The sequence below is a fragment of the Contarinia nasturtii genome, unplaced genomic scaffold (genome assembly GCF_009176525.2).
Source record: "Contarinia nasturtii isolate CC-2019 unplaced genomic scaffold, AAFC_CNas_1.1 Cnas_scaffold_1371, whole genome shotgun sequence".
In the NCBI taxonomy this organism is placed as follows: Eukaryota; Metazoa; Arthropoda; class Insecta; order Diptera; family Cecidomyiidae; genus Contarinia; species Contarinia nasturtii.
This window is the reverse complement of record NW_022198708.1, coordinates 1,459,062-1,477,043: the sequence shown is the minus strand read 5'-3', so window position 1 is coordinate 1,477,043 and position 17,982 is coordinate 1,459,062. Positions and strand designations below refer to the sequence as shown.

Below are 17,982 nucleotides of genomic sequence, written 5' to 3'. Positions count from 1 at the left end.
GAAAGCTACAATGAATATATTTCTCGATCATATGAAATGCATTTCCTTATCATTTAGTGGTAAAAAGGAAAATTTAATTTGAATGTTTTTGAATTTGTTGATGTAAGAGATATGTTCATTTTCTCATGGAATTGCTGTGTTCACTAGTGTAAGTACTATTTTCTAACAAATATTGTGACGGCGGTCATGATAGAAGTTTTAATTCTTGGTTTTTCCCCTACAAGAACCCCCAAAAGTTTTTTTTTAATTCGCACTCTCTGATAGTTGCTCACTTATATGAGATACCCTTGCAAATATACACAAAATTGCGTTAGCACCAGTCTAATCACTGCTGAATCATTTTTATTATTCAATGAAAAAAGTATCATTGTATATTTGCAAAATTGACAATTATTTGATCTCAAATTCCAAGATTGCATTGAAATTATAAACAATGCTACCAAAACATCACAAAGGAATTATGAAATTTTATGAGGGCGTTGCATGCATGTTCTCATTCTTTGGTGCAGTCCTCGACTAAGCCATTTATTCTCGCTCTGTATATGTTGTTTGTTTTCTCATCGAATGCATTTAAAAGTGTCACCATTATCAAGTTTTTAGCTCCAATCATCCACACTGTTAATATCCTTGGAACCAGCTATGATATGAATACTTAACATTGAAGTCAATAAAAAAGAAAAAGAAAATATAATAAGAACACACTTACATTTAAATCATCGTATCGGAAGAGAAGATTGTTACCTGAAAGTGTATGCAAAATTATAATTTTATTATGATTTTGAAACGAATTACTTACACCATAAATCTCCATGTGTTATTACAGCAAATTCTTTGTCAAATACACAATTATCATGCGCGTCGACAAAAGTATTACAGAAATTTTGCATGAGTTTTTTGTGCTCTGAATTCGTTAGTACATCTGCAGCTCTCGAACATGATTCATCCAAAAATAGTTTAATTTTTCCGTGTATTAAAAATTCGCCGAAGGTGACCTTCAACTGTTCAAATTCTTTAAATTCGTTTGGTCTTTGATCCTTCATTGCAAATCACACAGTCCCTTCTCTTGCTGAAATCGAACGAAAGCCGGCAACAATTTTGAATATATGTAAATTTCACGTTCAAACACAATATTTGATTTAAAATGTTCCAGGCGCGTTTTATTCGTTGGTGGCCGTTTGCAAAGTAATTTCATTTCACATTTCTGGGCCAAGCCATTTTCAAATTTAGTTCCAGAAAGTGAAATTGCAATCAATTCACCCAAAAAATTATCACCATGATTTGAACCGGGATTCAATTCAATCGCATAATCGGACAATCCTTCATTTTTCGCAATTTTCTCCAAAATTTTGGTTATATATACAGGCAAAATTTTGCTTTATTTCCAATCAAATCGCCTTTCTCGAATGCACTTCGTCAGTAGTGGCGATCATTTTCTATTTCAAATGCGTTCACTCTTAATAAGCAACTAGAAATAAAATACACTGCTAAGCACTGGCTATTTATAATAGCGTCGTGAATGCATTTTTAAACCATATCAGAATACATGTCCTTCAAAAGTCCCATTAGAATTAAATGAAGCAATTATCATCATTAATCATTAATAATTTTTATTGTTTTATTATCTGCCCTCTAGTCTGCCCTACATACACTTTTTTCTATATCATCAATTGACGGAACGCAGTCTCTTAATTGCGATAGTACACTAATTATATTAATGCAAAACCTGTTTACACTTGTGCACAGTGAGCAATCTTTGTGCTTGGAAGTAATCGATGAACTTAAAAAATTGTCTTTGGATCAGACATTATATTGAGATATTTTCAGCCAGACAAATCAGCTCAGCCATGGCAGATATCGTCAGGCGCTGAAATGAAGTGAAAACAATAAAAATGATTTTTATAGTGATTGTAGCAATGTAAATTTAATTTCAATTTTTAATTTACTTTTATATGTAAATTTCTTAAGACTAAACATTACTATAGAAGAAGGTATAAACTAGTGTTTTAATTATAAATTAGCTTTGCATCCTATACGGATTTTTCAAAGTTCTACATGTAATTATTTTTTCTCATTGAATTTACTCGAGGGATTTTATTTAAACCCCCTGTATATTTTTTGATATAAAATGAGAATGAAATTTAATGATTGTTGGATAAGCTCATTTCCAATATTATTTATTCCACTTTCCTTATAAATTAATTTTATAGACAGTAACCGGTCTTCGGTAGAGCCCAGTGCAATGAGTCAATTTTATTCGGTGATATTATCTAACACAAGATAAATTTGCCCATCTCTGTATATACATAATGTTGTCCTATTTAATTACATGTAAATTGGATTTGAATGTATCTGCTACTGCTGTTTTTTTTAATGAGAAAAACCAAAGAGAAGTTATACATTGCAAACTGCAAATGTGCTGCTATCTAGCCATAATAGGCGGTTTTCCATATAAACACGCTGTTATCTTATTTCTCAACCATTTTTATTTGTACATGTTCTTATTATTTGTGCAGTTCCAATTTCATTTATATTGTCTCTTGTGTACTATTCGCACTCTTTGAGAAAAAGTTTTGGGGATTTTCCATATTTCTGCTTCAAAGCCAAAGTTGCCTTGCAAAGAAACGATTGTTTTTTACAGCCCTTGATTTCGTCGCTGCGATCGGCAGCATTATCAGTCTAGCTTTCAGTTTGCTGAAAATAATTCACATTTGAACTTTGCACAAATTTTAACCATTTCTAATCTCATTCAATATGTAAAGAATGCCGGTACAACGAATTTTCGGGAAAACGTTCGTTAGGAAATAAATCGATTTCGAGAAATGTTCCGGCATTCACATGAAACGGTTATGAATTTTATTGAATTTATAACGGACTCCATCTATCGTTCTTCACCCTTTCAAAAGAGGTTGCACACTTTTTTCACTCTATTCCATGAAAAATATAAGCAAAAGAATACTCTCTCTTACTTAAAGAGTAAAAAGGAGAGAGAACTGCCTTCCGAAAGAATAGTCTGTTGACTTGTGCATGAATGTTATTGATATTTAGACTTCTATAAAAATGATTTCGTTTGTATTTTCATTACTTGTATATTTTTTTATATCAACTTTTAAATTGAGTAGATATCTTAACGATTTTATTGATTTCCTATCGTTCGAATTGAAATTATATTATTCCATATAATAAAGCATTGGCCATAATGACGAATCATCTTTGCGTCTATCTATGATTTGACATCCATATTAAGTTGATGCTTTTGGCCATTTATTCATCAAATATAATGCGCTTATCTTGTATATATTTGTTTAAAATAAAAAAGATTCCTTTTTTAACTATGTGAATCTCAATCCACATGAGTTTTGTTCTTTTATTCCATAAGTTTATTGACTTTTTGATTCGAATAAAACGTTTTATGCCATTTTTATTGTACAAATATAAATTGAATTTCCATTCTACAATTTGATATTTACATAGAAATTCTTTTTTGTTTATTTACTTAGTACATTTTCAATATGGTAAAATATTAAAACAATAAAAGCCATAGCATTGTGAGCTATTGAATTGATGCGATTTGATGGAAAATGTTGTGTGGAAATCTTATAAAAAGTATACTAAGAGAAAGAGATTTGAAAATAATTGAAAACTTTCCGTCATCACACCATCATCATTATAAAAGCATTAGAAACGTTTAAAATGATTTCACTGCGTTTAAATTAAGACCTCTTTGCACCGGACCAGCTTCGCGCCCATTATGACTACGTAATTGAAATCACACGACATGTAGCCGAACGAAGAGATAGAAAGAAAAATACAACCCAACACACATACATGCGCTCACTGTACGCGTAATAATTAATTGAGAGTGATTTCTCGTTGAATCTAAATAAGAGACGATGAAAAAAAAACTGTTGCGCGTGCACTCGTTTCGATTCAATTAATTTTCATAGAAAAAATAGAGCGACCAGGGGGAGCGAGATAGAGAAAACAAAACGACTCCATTTAAATAGTGGTAAGAGTTCAAATGTGACGTTACAGTAATTTATCAAATCGCGGCTTGACACCCAGCGATGCGCATCAAAACAAATCACAAGATAATCACACGATTTCAATGATATCTCGATATACGAATAATGCGATCAACATGCCTTTAAGTGATATATTAAACAGATATCTTTCGATGATCTACAGTCATAACTCTATTCGAATGAACCCGTATAGCTTATTTCGTTTTATTTTGAACCGTGATTTCTTTCAAGCGGTGAACTATTGAATCATCGAATATCCAGCACGCCATACCTACTCAAAACGATTTATTCCAAATTCATCAAACAATCGGTTGCATAGTAACATTGTTGCTCTCATTTACCTTCATTTTTCACATACCAAATATGATTACAAAATATGATTTGAATGTTGATGCGATTGGAACATTGTAAATTCGCTTTGGTGAAAATATCTTCAATATTTTTTTTTATAATTGCAACATACCAAATCGAACTTAGTTTACATTCGACCAATTTTATGGGAATTTTATGACATTTTGGTAATTTTATGACAGGTGTGTGTTTTTTTTTTCATCGATTTTAGTTTGATTTAAGACAGTTGTTTTCTGCATTGTTTTTGCCATGCACATCAAAATATTTCATCGCTTGTCATGACCGCTGAACGCATTCAACTTTTTACTTTTTTTTATGTTCAGCCAGTTCATATCTTGTTCTCGAAGCAGTCAATAAAAATAAAGAAAGAAACTTTGTGTAACCTTTCGGCTACTGGTCACCTTTAAGGATTCAAAGCATCGAGCAATGTTCTTCTTTTTTTTCTCAACAAAATCCGGTATAAATTTATATATAAATAATGATACAGCAGACCACACTAGTTTAAAAATATCTGACCTGTTTATCTTCGACTAAAAATGCTGAAATTTGACTCAATAATCCATAAATCATATCGACGAATTATAAATGGAAAAGGAATGAGCATCGCTATGCATTAAAATCATCTTTTTTTAAGCTACATTCCTGTTTTTCGTCTTTTCCTCGCTGCACTTCGTGAATGGTTGAAATTCACGGAAATTAATACAGGAACATTTTCAAAAAATGTGATAATGAATCGTGTACGATTTTGTTACACATAAATAATGAGTTACCGTCAAATGATTACACGTTTTTTTTTTTTATAAAAATGGTTTTTATTGATTATTATAAACAGAGGTTTTGGGCAACGATAACGATTTGATAAATTAATACATGTTTTGTGACAAATATATCGAAATATTTTAATGATTGGGAGACAAATGAAATTATGTGAATCATTGAACATTGCTAATGTTGAATTTTGAATGATGCCAGTAATTTGGTCGGATAATATACCACAATTGTAGTAACATTCAGGCGTACATCTCATTATAAATATGAGTATGTAACGCATAATTTTCCATTTTGAAAGTGATAATTTTGGTTGCATTGTTCGCATCAGCAACACCTGTTGTTCACACTAAAACTATGCTATTGATGATGATGCAACTGTTGGTCAATGTAACATTTTAACCAATAAAACTCGTTCACTTGCAGCAAGGATTAAATTTCCTGTTACTTTTTGAAGTAGACAACGGTATTGAAATAAGTGAGATGGAGAAAGAGAGAAAGAAGGGAAATAGAAGCAGACCAATCATTTGAATTCACAATTAATCGCGTAGCCAAATTGAATTCGATGGGCTTTCAAAAAATGCAGATTACCGCATCAATATGTTTATTTTATGCTTTCTACATTTCTACGATGTGCGTGTGAGTGTGTGAGTGTTTGGTTATTGTCGCACTTTGGACAAAGAATCAAATCAAGAGAAATAACAACATTTGTGTACGATGTAGAATTGTAGATTATAAAGCGTTTAAAATCTTTTGAGTTCGATCACCGCATCGAAGAGGAAGAAGAAGAAAAAATGAAAAAGAGAGAATGGAAATGGTCATAGCAGCTATGAATCCGTAACTATTTTGGTCTTGGGAAAGCGAAACAAAAATTATGAATTTCTGACTGTTGATGTTTCTTTCCATCCGTATTTTTTTTTTTTTTAATTTTTGAAAATAAAATTCACACGATCACCATTAATGACGCGATGTAAATGCGAATTACCTCTATTTCGATCAATTTCTATGTAGATTGTCGAAAGATTGAATGGTTGTCTATGTTGTGTTTTGCGTTTTTTTTCGCTCTCGCCCAACGAGAGCCGCTATGAATGAAAGCCGAACGAGTGTGAGATTTGGGTGCTTTCGTAAAATAACAAAAATGTATTTCTAATATGATATAAATAAATTTGTTTTAATTCCAACTAATATCGATGTTTTTGGCTTTTGTTTCTTTTGTTTCTCTTCGTGTTTCTTTCCGTCGCCGCTCATTCACATTCTCATGTAAAATTTGATTAATGGCCTGGTAAATGGTTTTTGAATCGAAACGGCGGTGAATCGCTTCAAATACAAAGAGACTACATCAAAGATCTATCCATAGTGTTGTACACTCGCGCGCGCATTGCATAGACAAATAAATCGATTGTTTGGTGTGAACATAAATATATGAACATTTAATAACACCAAAAAGTCCCGAAAATCGATACACACAATTGTATCGATTGGCTGACGAGTGAATGGTAGGGAGAGACCCACACAATCTCCTCTCACTAATTTTTACGAAAAACTGTAACAAATCGCTAATAATTTTCTTTTCAGCGTTGTTCACTTGTCGAATTATAAATCATTTTGAGCGAAAACCATTGCTTTCTCACCCTTTTTTCTTTTTTATTTCACTGTCTGCCACTATCTCTCTCTCTCTCTCTCTCTCTCTCTCTCTCTATCTATCTATCTCTGCTTAATGGACATATTTATTCATCATTTTGGTGGCAATTTCGTTATCAACATGGTTTGGAAAAATGTCAAGACATTACCAAAGACAAAAATAATAGATGAATATATCGTGATTTTCTTTAGTTTGCGATTTAATTTCGTCGACGAAAAACGAAAAAATTCGAACCGTAAATTTTTTCATTATTCATTTACTGAACATCTCGTCACATATGTGTGACGTGCACTTCATTTGATTTTAGTTTCCGCTTCATTTCTTAGACCATTTTACATTTTTAAATAACACACACCAACAAAGCATCTACAAAAAATTGTAGTGCGATGCGCCCACAAATAAGTACACAAATTTGTGGTTATTATCTAACTTAAAAAATACAGAACCATTAAATTGGGCGCAAGCATATCTGTATTCTAAGTTAGTTGCCATTGTTTCGCTCATTGTTCCGTGAAAGAACAACCAAAAAAAAAAAAATCGAAAAGCAATCGTTACACAAAAGCGAAAAAAAAACAGACACCGTAAAACGTGTAAAACAGTAGCATCATTTATCATCAGGAAAAAATATAATTGCGGTTTTTTCCCGTCTTCGATCGCGCTCATGAGAATAAACAAGCCGAAAAAACTGTTCGAAAGGAAGCCAAGACATGTTCAGGCATTGCATTTATGAATGGTATCCGAATTACGCGAAACCAACTCAATTCTGTTTGTTTGTTCTTTTTTGTCTTTTTATTGTCAGCTCTTTTGTGCGCTTCTGTTCTCTGCCTGGTGCTCTGCCTTGTGCGCAATGTATTTGTTGAGCGTTTGGTTTGGGAGTCAAAATGTCATTGATAAAAATAAGAGCGCAAAAAAAAAAAACACAAACCAAACAAATCCAATTGAAAAAGAACACAGAACGGAACAAAAATGTGTTCAGCGCTAGGCTAAGCCCGGTGTGAACTTGGAATTTTAAAATAAGTTTTGCCATTTAAAAAAAGAGCGTATAATGAAAATAGTCGCGCAAGACAAGAGACAACTGAAAAACACTAGAAAAAAATAATACAAATACGAAATTGGAATGCTAATGCCAATAGTTGTGAGTGCCGGAGAAGAAAAAAGGGTAAGTGAGAGACAAAAACAAAAATCTAGTAACAAAAATCAAACGAGGAATGAAATGTAAGTCAATATCGAAGGTAAGATTGTAAAGCGCATGTATTCAATTACAAATTATGTAAATTATTCAAATGGCTACACAAGCCACATCGAAACGGAAGGAGTGTGTATTCAGCATATACGTATTTAAAACAAAGCGAGAGTTTTCGCGAATTGTTCATCTCAATACGTGCGATTTGATATGAAAAAAAGTGTGATCGGTGTGCAGCCGATGCTTTGCATCCATGTATTGCAACACATTGTACATATAAAATACTTGCGTAATAATTCAACACTTCTATTCTTTCATTTCTCAGCTTGTGATCGAGTCGAGAGACTGTGTCGCGCTTTGTTATTCAATGTTAATTCATTACATTAAATTAATGAACGAAAGGTGCGAACATCGAAATTAATTTATTCAATTTATTTATTTTGGACTTTATATTGTACTTTACTGTTGCCAATGGCCATACGATTGTCCGACTGTGTTGCGTTTTCCTTCTTATTCTTTTGCTCTTCATTCTGCCAACGTTGATCGCCATTCTGCCAACTCCAAGAGTGGCATTGTGTCTCGGTTCGTTTCTTTTTTCTTCTTTGAATTCGAACATTTTTTCCATGCAAACGATTATGAAAAAAAGAGGAGAATAGACTGACAGAGTGCGTACATAAATGTGGGCATATTCGAGTTACGACAAAATGAATGTTCGAGCAATTGTTTTCGTTGTTCGATGACAGGGTGAAAATTGACATACAAAAGACGAAAAATAGCTCGACATTGTTAAAAAGTTTGAATTGTGAGACGAAAGCAAAATGCAACAAGCTACAGATACAAACCAAATCCCACTCAACCAACAACGAAAAAAGAAAAATATATTGCACACATTTCTCTTTCGCTCTTCTCAAAACTGTTAATTCTAAGTGCAATTGCATCATTTATTCAGTGCAACGATTCTAGCCGCTGAAGTTTTTGTTTCGTTCGCTGTTTTGTTGGTTTTGTTTGTTTTCATGTTTGGTTTTTCGCGACTATGAACATTCTGGCTTAGTGGCTCTGCTGGCTTTATCACACCATGTTATCTCAGAAAACACCATGTAACGGTCGAACACAGTAGGTAGGCTCTTTTGCATGCGATCACAGTTTGCGCTCTCAATACTTATGTAAAATATGTTGTTTTTGTGTGTTGTTGCGCGCGAAAAATAAAAAAAAGGCCTTTGAGCCTGTGAAAATCGTACAACATTCACGTTCTGTGCATGCAAAACATGCAAAATACATCTAACTGCATCTTATCGTTGGGCATTTGTTTTTCGAATTGATGCAAGCGGATGGTTGGCCGGCCGCGGTGTCTACACTCTGGCTGCATTTGTAACACATAAAATAAATGTACGAAAAGTCAACGACAAGAAAAATGAATGAATATGTATTATCACCGGAATATTCATTGGTTGTGAAAATTCCCTTGCTGTTCTTTTTTTTTTCATTTAGTTTCTCAAGACGTTCGTACTCCTTTTGCTACGAAGCGAGCGCATTTTGAAGGTGCTAAATTGAGAAAATTTTCAACACAGATGATTTTTTTTTATATATATAAATGTGAACAGCATCACTATTGAGCGCGTCGTGATTTCCAGTCACATATAAATGCAACCAATAAAGCATAACAACAATGCACCCGCCGTGCGTCCAAAAAGCCATGAGTGTCCAGGCAATGTGAATGAAAAAAATATAGAAGTCAGAACACATTTGTTGCAACATTAAAATTTAATGGGATACATGGTGAGATAAGTCTTGTACCTGTTCGATTTTCGCGCCGTATATGCCGTTTGCATATCTAATTAACGAATGATAATCAATGGTGCCGTTGTATCTCGTTTTTGGCTCAATGCATTTATTTATATATACTTACAGTGCGCGCATTTATTTCTATCTATCTCGATTTCTTTCTTCCTCTCTCTTGCTCTTTGCTCACTCTGGACATGCGAAATCTGAACGAGAGCTAGTGTATTACGAATGTAGCTATTTTTTGCATGAATTAATTTTCATTTATTCAGAAGGAAGAAAAAGTGTTTCGATTTTGCTCTTGTTTTTCAACAACGAACACATTTTTTAAATTATTTTAACTGGCACCTTTGCAACCCGGGGTCAATGCGCATCGAAAATAGCAATAGTGCCGATGCCTATCAAAAGCCAAATAAAAAAAAAACCGAAAAATAAAACGCAAGACCGAAAAAATAAAGAAAAATAAAAATATTGTATCGAAAGGGTAAGTAGAAATGATGCAGTTATATATATCAAACAGTTCGTAACACAGAAGTATGTATAGAAGCAATATGCAAATTACTCTTTTCGATTTATTATGATCGGATTGTGGTAAGTGCGTGAGTGTGAGATTTCAGATTAGGATTAATCAAATAAAACCGATTATAAAATAAACATCTCAATAAAAGCTGAACCGATCTAACTAACTGATGACACCTACGAGATTGACGAAATTATAATCCGTTTGATTATGATCGAGCATATATTCGCGTCATGTCTATACAATCAAGGAGGGAAAAACACAGCTATAAAACTGACATAAAACACTGTACGAGTAAAAGTATAGGCAACATTTTTTTTTTCACCAAATCGAATAATTCTTCAATGTTAACTGGGCGGTGTGATGAAAAAAAAATAACCCAGAGAGTTTCATAAGATGTGATCGGAGTTTTTGTTTGAGAAGAAAAACGATACCATACGATATGCCGACTCAAAATGAATAAAAAAAGACAGCCGAATGACCACATGAACGATGAAGCAGATAAATGGCAGCGATTAAAAGAATTCATGTTATTAATCTTGTTAAAATGTTATTAATAAATTAGCGTCATTTTTCACACAAATTCAGAAATCATTTTGGGCTATGATAGTGGCTTGCCGTCGATATTTTTATTGCAAATCCTCTCTCTTTGTTTTTCAGACATTTACAAGAATAATGAGCGTATGACCGAAATTGGAGTCAGCGAGATACACAAATATAGATTATAGTTTTGCAAAGTCAAATGTTCATATTTTTATGGCTTTATAGACGGTATTGCTCGACTAACAACACCTTATTCCTTTAAAAATATTATTCTGTGCATACAACTTATAAACTGAAATGAAGAAGTCAATGATGGATATTAGTTTTGCCTAGATGTAAGTACACTCGGACTGACCGGAAAATGATCTGTTAATTTTGCTAAGGAAAAAAGAGCACAGCGCCGGCATCAGAATATGTCAGAATTGATACAGATATCGATCGATAAGTTTATCTGGAGCTATTTCGTTCGGCAGCTAACACAACCAAGACAAATTGTCCGATTGTGCAAAAGTACGATGCATATATGGGTGTATAGTGTGTTAAATCATCGCGAGCATCAATGGTTGGTTGATCGGCCCTGCTGTGCACTCTCTCATATATGTTTGATTGTTGGTAATCGAAACAACAGGCAACCATGTTCTCCAATTGAACATTGTTATTACTATTATTTCGGTTAATAATATGTTAATGACAAATGAAGATATACAAATCGTTTCACAGTTAGATATGAGCATAATTGTGTGCGTGCGTTTTTTTCTTCTCTCTTCTTCGCCTTCATTTTCGAACAAATGCTGGATAGCAATATAAATGACCCAACCTTGGCATCGAGATGCTTATTGTTTTCATTATCTATCTGTTTGTTTATTGGTATGTATGATGTACGTGTTAAGTTTTTTCTTCTTCTTTATTTCAGAAATGAAAAAATTAACAAAAAAAAAAATGACTGCTTAACTGTTTATGCTCAAACTCCAATTGACACTGAACACATAAGATCCTACATTTCGTTGAATGATTCGATGTTGTTGTCTCTTGTTTTTGGTATTCATTCTTTTTTTGCATTCGACCGACCGACATCGAACAATAACAACAGCAACAACCAAAACAACAATCATAATTTATAAAACACCAAGAGAGTTGAAGAAATCAATTTGATTTATACCATGGATATAAATCATTTACACGATTGATGATCGCTTTGTTGATCTTCACTTTCAAAAACCAACATTTTTGAATGTAATTGATTTTCTTCCAAATCATCCACCATCACACGTCAAACACACATTTCGATTACATATTTATGTTTTTCGATATTTGAAAGGAGAACCAAATAAAAAAATAATAATAACACCAACTAAGCCGTGAAGTTTTCTTCTTCACCAAACTGATCAACATTGAACAAATAATAAAGAGAAGTAGAAAAAAAAAATGAGAACAAAATGTATTCGTCTGGAATCGAAGTGAACAGATAAATTTTCATAGTTAAAAAAACAAAAGGTAAGCAGCGAATTGAATTCAGGACATTTATCAATTTGTTGGTGTTCAAGGAACAATCAAGCACTATTTCGAGGGTTTCCACAAAGTGTCTAGTGTACAATTTGAAATTGTATCACTTTTACGTTGTAAGCGCTTCGGCCCCAAACTGAATACAAAACAAAAAATATATAAAGGACTTAAATGTTATTTATAACGCAATAATTCAAGAGATAAACATCAGTGTATATGAAGTGCATTTGTTGGATTTTATTGTTGAAAACGTTGAGCGTGTGTGTTTCGCTTTACTTTGTCGGTTTTATCATGTTCACTTCACAGCATTCCACGTTGTAGACACGATGTCGTATTGGTCATTTCATACTATTTGAAGAGAAAGAAAAATATTTTATGAGCGTCGATGTCTACCAAGTAATCATATGAACACTCTGGAGTACGCGACAAAATACCATTCATAAAAAAAAAAAAATGATGATGACAATTATGAAAAACGCGCGCAAACATAAACGACTCCGCCTTCTTCGTCAATTTAGTTGCCAAATAAACATGCACACCGCACCAACTAGTATTTAGATAATTATTATTTCACATCAAAATACGAATGGACAAATTAAATGAAGATATTCTATGAATATGTCCGCGATATAAATGTTTACCAAAATGAATTGTCGCATAAATAACAAAAGTAAAACGTCTCCTTCATGTTTATTGCATCCGGAAAAATAATATCTCTTACATTTAATTTAACCGGTCATTTAATAGCATATTTTTTCGGAACCTATTTTGAAAAGTGGCCGCAGTTCATAATGTGTGCAATGTGCATAGCACAATGTCATAATATATCTTGTTTCGTTTGTGTGTGAGACAATTATGTTGTAATCATATATTAAAAGAAAGTTCAACACAAAAAAAAAATAGAATTCAATAAATTCAAATGAGCACAAAAGTCATTTCAATATTATATTTGACAATGTCGAATTGTCGATTCATTGAAATCAATATTGCACGCTGGCAATTCGATTGAAAGTATTGACATTCGTCTGTCGACATTGTGAAACTCGGTTGCAGTCAAGTAGCTGTTCACCGCAATAACCACAGCTCAAAAACCAAGAAGATAAAACGGCGTCGTATGTTAAAAACGTATGCACATCATTCAACTTATTCAAACACTGGAAATCATTGAGAATCAGTATGTGCGAAAAATAACACAAAAATGGCATGACTAAAAGAAAACTGGAAATGAAAAACTTATACCATACGATAATCTTATTAAATGGAATTGCTCAAGTTATGTGCTTGTGCGAGCGTACGATCGTTTTGTGTCTTTGCGCTCAAACAAGCGAAAGCAAAACTTATGAAATAAATTTATTTACTTTGTGTCAATCGAAGTGCGAAATGTTATCGCAAATGGTCGGAATACATGTGGAAGCGATTTTAAGAGTAATAGAGAAAGAGAGACAAAAAGAAAATGAAAGAAAGATACAAAGTATGAACGATCGGGATTCATCTGTGATTATAGTTGGTGTGTATGGATTTTGGGATCGTATTTCATATAATGAGACAACACTAACCGACAGGTACACATGTTGAATATGATTTATTTACCATTGAGTGGAATCGTGTTAATATTGGCCATAAGCCATCGTTGGGTGTATGTGTGTGTGTGTGTGTGTTTTTTGAGTAAATGTCTCTCTGTTTGTGTCATGCGTTTAGTTTGAGTTTGCTAGACGCACGCGAATCACGATTAAATGTGCAGCCACAATTTCATTGGATGAAAAATGTTTACCATAAAGAATTTGTGTTAAAGTGGCTGGCCTTTTTCGTTCAAATCGCTTGAATTGTAAGTAGCTTCAGCAACAAATCTGAATCTTTCTGACACTCTCTATCTTTCTTCATTGCTTCTGATGACGATCCGAGTGGTTGGTTTTGTTGTTGCTGCTGCTGTTGTCACTGTCGTTGGTGTTTTTTGTCGTTTGCCGCGCGCATGCTGTGCAGCAAAGTGGTGTCCTGTCTTCACAACGCATTATGGGTGCGGTTTATCATATAATAAACTATATGTCTCCTTTTTCATTATTTAATATTTTGTTGATAATATTTATTACTGATTTTTATTTTATTTAAGAGCTCACATACTCTTCGGTACATATTTGGTGTACTCAGTTGAATAAAAGTCCTTCGACTCTTTATACACAGCGCATTATTGATGCAGCAACGCAGGTTAAACATTGAGAACGGTTAGCACATAATGCATTTATATTTGACAACAAACAACAAACCTGGATAATAACGCTTGTGCATTGCATTCTGGCATATTTTTTGCAACTTTCTTGGGTTTGTTTTTCAGCACGCTTCTCGATATTCATTTTCTTTTTTTTTCACAACTTGGCGTGCGATTTTTCATGGTACATAATTTATTGGATTTTCAATGCGGTCGCCAATTGAACACGAACGATTCGAATGAGTGAAGAAAAAAAAAAAAAACAACGCAACGATTTAAAACTTTTAAATGATTATCACTACGAGAGTAAGATAGAGAGAGATAAATAAGATTGTTTGCGCCCAGTGTGATCTTTCATTGCGATCGGGTCGAAGTGTAACAAAGAAGTGTTGCAAATTCGAATAATTCGCCACACAGTGAATGAAAACGCATGAATTTATGAGGAAGCGAAACAAATCATGCCATGTTTTCACCGATTAATATTTATTCATGAATTATGGAAAACTCTTTCAATTGATTCTTTTCACTTTGTATCACTCTCTTTCTCTGTCGCTCTTTCAATTTCTTGATACAGTTTGAAGTTGCACAGCCATTCATTTTACCACAAAATTACTTCAAATTCAATTAAACTTTTAATCGTTTTTCTTGCATAACATTTTTTTCGCCACTCTTTGGCTATTTTTAATTTACAAAGTGCAAGCACAAGTAATTCGACCAGTTGTCATGCATCAAAGGTCAATTGCACACAACCAACCGTGTTGCACAACACTACTAATCGGTTGAACAATGAGTGGAGAAAAAAAGAGCACAAAATAAACGAAAAACTGAATGACATTGCAATATGCATAATATGCATGCAACACAACTGGCAAAAAGTGTCATTCTTTCTATTCAGTCACATTTAAATTATTACAAAAATCTTGTGGAAAATAAAGCATAAATTTGGATTACAATATTTTTGAAGATAAAAAAAAAATGAAGCGCGAGACGAGAAAAGAGAAATAAAAAGGTCGAAATGATATTCGGTCGCGCGCTTCACAAATACGGATATTGCTGAATATCGTTCGGGCAACTGGCAACCACAGAGAAAGAATGACGGCGTGATAAAGGAGAGAAACCATTTTGAATTATGGCCATATTAGTTTTAATACGTTCAATTTACATGCAAATGTTTATTGCTCAAACAAAATTGAAAATATTCATAAATTTTATGTAAATTTTTTCGTCTTATAAATCGGTTTGACCATTTTCCGATGTCGAGATGCATATTTCATTTTCCATTATATTTTGAATTCGAGAGTGTATCATATTTTCCGTCACCGAATGGCTTACAATGACTCTGCAGCCACACAACTTCTGGATGAAATTTATTAAATCTCATTGTGACAGCATCGGCGTTCTAATCAAATGTGATTGCGTTTCATTTGCGACACAAGTTCACATTTTCGAATTTGTGATACGCGCATTCATGTTGGCCGGATTATAAATTGAAATTATCAGTTTGTCGCATTATTTTGACAATTTCGAATTTTATTTTGATTGTGCAGCGCCAAGGTTGGTTGGCTACATTCACATGACATCAATTAAATACCGTTTCTTAACAATACAAGAGTCATATATTTCCTCTTATTGGCCAACGATCATCGGAATATACCGGCCACTCGTAAAATGTGAAATGAAATGATAATCGAGAAGCATCTGTGAACATAAAAATCATTTTTAATTCTCAAGAGCATCCATTTCATTTGTTATCAACTAATAACAATGTTGAGCGTATCACATGAATGCATATCGATTGTCACCATAGGTCGTCGACGTGACGGCTGCCGTAAAACACTTTCTTATTCAACATTTTCACTGCACAACAGATACAAGTGAGCGTGTGTAAGATAATGAATGGGATCGAAGTTTTGGATATAGATCGAAAGAAAAATGATAGTAACAATATAAAAGAATATCCATGTAGACACCTTATTCAAATCGGAAACAATAAAAATGCATAGACAAACCGCCTCACATTTTACCGAAAATAGAATCACATTTTTAAGCTTTATGATTTTGTGTAAAATTTATGAGACATTCAAGTGTTCTTGTTTTTTTTCGTCATCCTTTCTCTCTCTTTCTCCCTTTTACGTTCTCGTTCGTTATTTTTTTGTGTATACGCTTAAAATCGAAAAGAAATAATCATTTAATATTGAGAAGAAAAAGTAAACGAAAAAAAGAGCAGTGACATACCATTTAAGCATCTACAAATCGAATTGAATGAAAAAGTAACGATAAAATAAAAACAACAAAGATAAAGAAGATGATGAAGAAAAGTTGAAAGATATTTTCGATCGCGCTTTATTCGAACGATGTGTGTGCGTGTGCATCTATTTAAACGTGTTTGCTTACTGATACAGAAAAATTCTTTCAGCTAATAATTTTTTTCGACTCTCCCTCGCTTTTCGATAGTTCCAATCGATTTATTTTACAGACGATTTGTTTTTGATATAGAAAAAACGGGCTTTGGCGCGTTCACAATTTTTTTTTTTCGAAAAAAGTGGATGATGCTGTTTGATGTAACACCGCGGTATCGATTCAATCGCTAGAAGAGAGCGAAGTTTTCATAATAGAGAAAGACATATTCGGCACCACAGTGACAAAAGAATTGATACAAAAATCTTCAGAATATTAATTAATTTATTCATAAGACCGTGTGATCGTTGCGTTTCGATCTGTTGTCATTTATCTTGGTGTTGTCGGTAAATTTGTCGTTCGATAGAGAGAGAGAGAGAGAGAGAGAGAGAGAGAGAGAGAGAGAGATAGAGAGAGATAGAGAGAGAAAGAGAGAGAGATTAAGAAAGAGTTTCCATGTTAATCGTATAATCTGTTGGAAGAGTTACTTAATCGATTTTGCTAGTACATGGTTTTTTGATGGGATCGCTTACTCTCTCTTTCTTCTGACTCATTTCATCTCAGTATAAGTGCATTATTACTGGTTTGGTGTTTTTATTTATCTCGATAGAAATGATATCAGAATTTAACAATTTTGGGTTTTAATTTATGCAATTTTTAAACCACATTTTAAATTCGACAAAAAAAGTTGTTTTGTATTTCGTAAAACACTTGATGCGATGAATATATGGTGTCATCAGAACATATAATCGGCGAAAGCGGGAAAAACCACATCGAAGTGACGAACAAATAATAATAATAATAATAAAAACAACACACAATCAGAACGAAAACAAAGCCACTTTAATTGTAATGAAAACGAATCGTATCGATAACATATGGAGTATTCATTCAACTTGAATGTAGCAATTCATCGTTAAGTTACAATAATTATGGCTAATAATGGTTTATTAGCTATTATTGCCATTCAGTAAATTTAATATATTTTAACATCTAACACAAGACCGAAACACAAAATCACAGCTAATTCAACGAAGAGAGCACATGCTGTACCGTATGTATGTGCGTGCT

General features: G+C 33.3%; 1 protein-coding gene across 2 annotated transcripts; it reads right to left on the bottom strand.

The window, feature by feature from the left end:
* Positions 1-295: 295 nt before the first annotated feature.
* On the bottom strand, positions 296-1,448 carry LOC116345907. Of its 2 annotated transcripts, none has more exons than XM_031775671.1 (3): positions 797-1,448; positions 707-741; positions 296-651 (listed from the first exon to the last, which is right to left on the bottom strand). In XM_031775671.1, exons 1-3 carry the CDS (start codon positions 1,038-1,040, stop codon positions 619-621), a joined length of 312 nt encoding a protein of 103 aa, XP_031631531.1. In that variant the 5' UTR covers positions 1,041-1,448; the 3' UTR covers positions 296-618. The 2 variants fall into 2 exon arrangements, with proteins under 2 accessions (XP_031631531.1, XP_031631530.1); XM_031775670.1 differs by having other exon boundaries at positions 296-637.
* Positions 1,449-17,982: the final 16,534 nt, after the last annotated feature.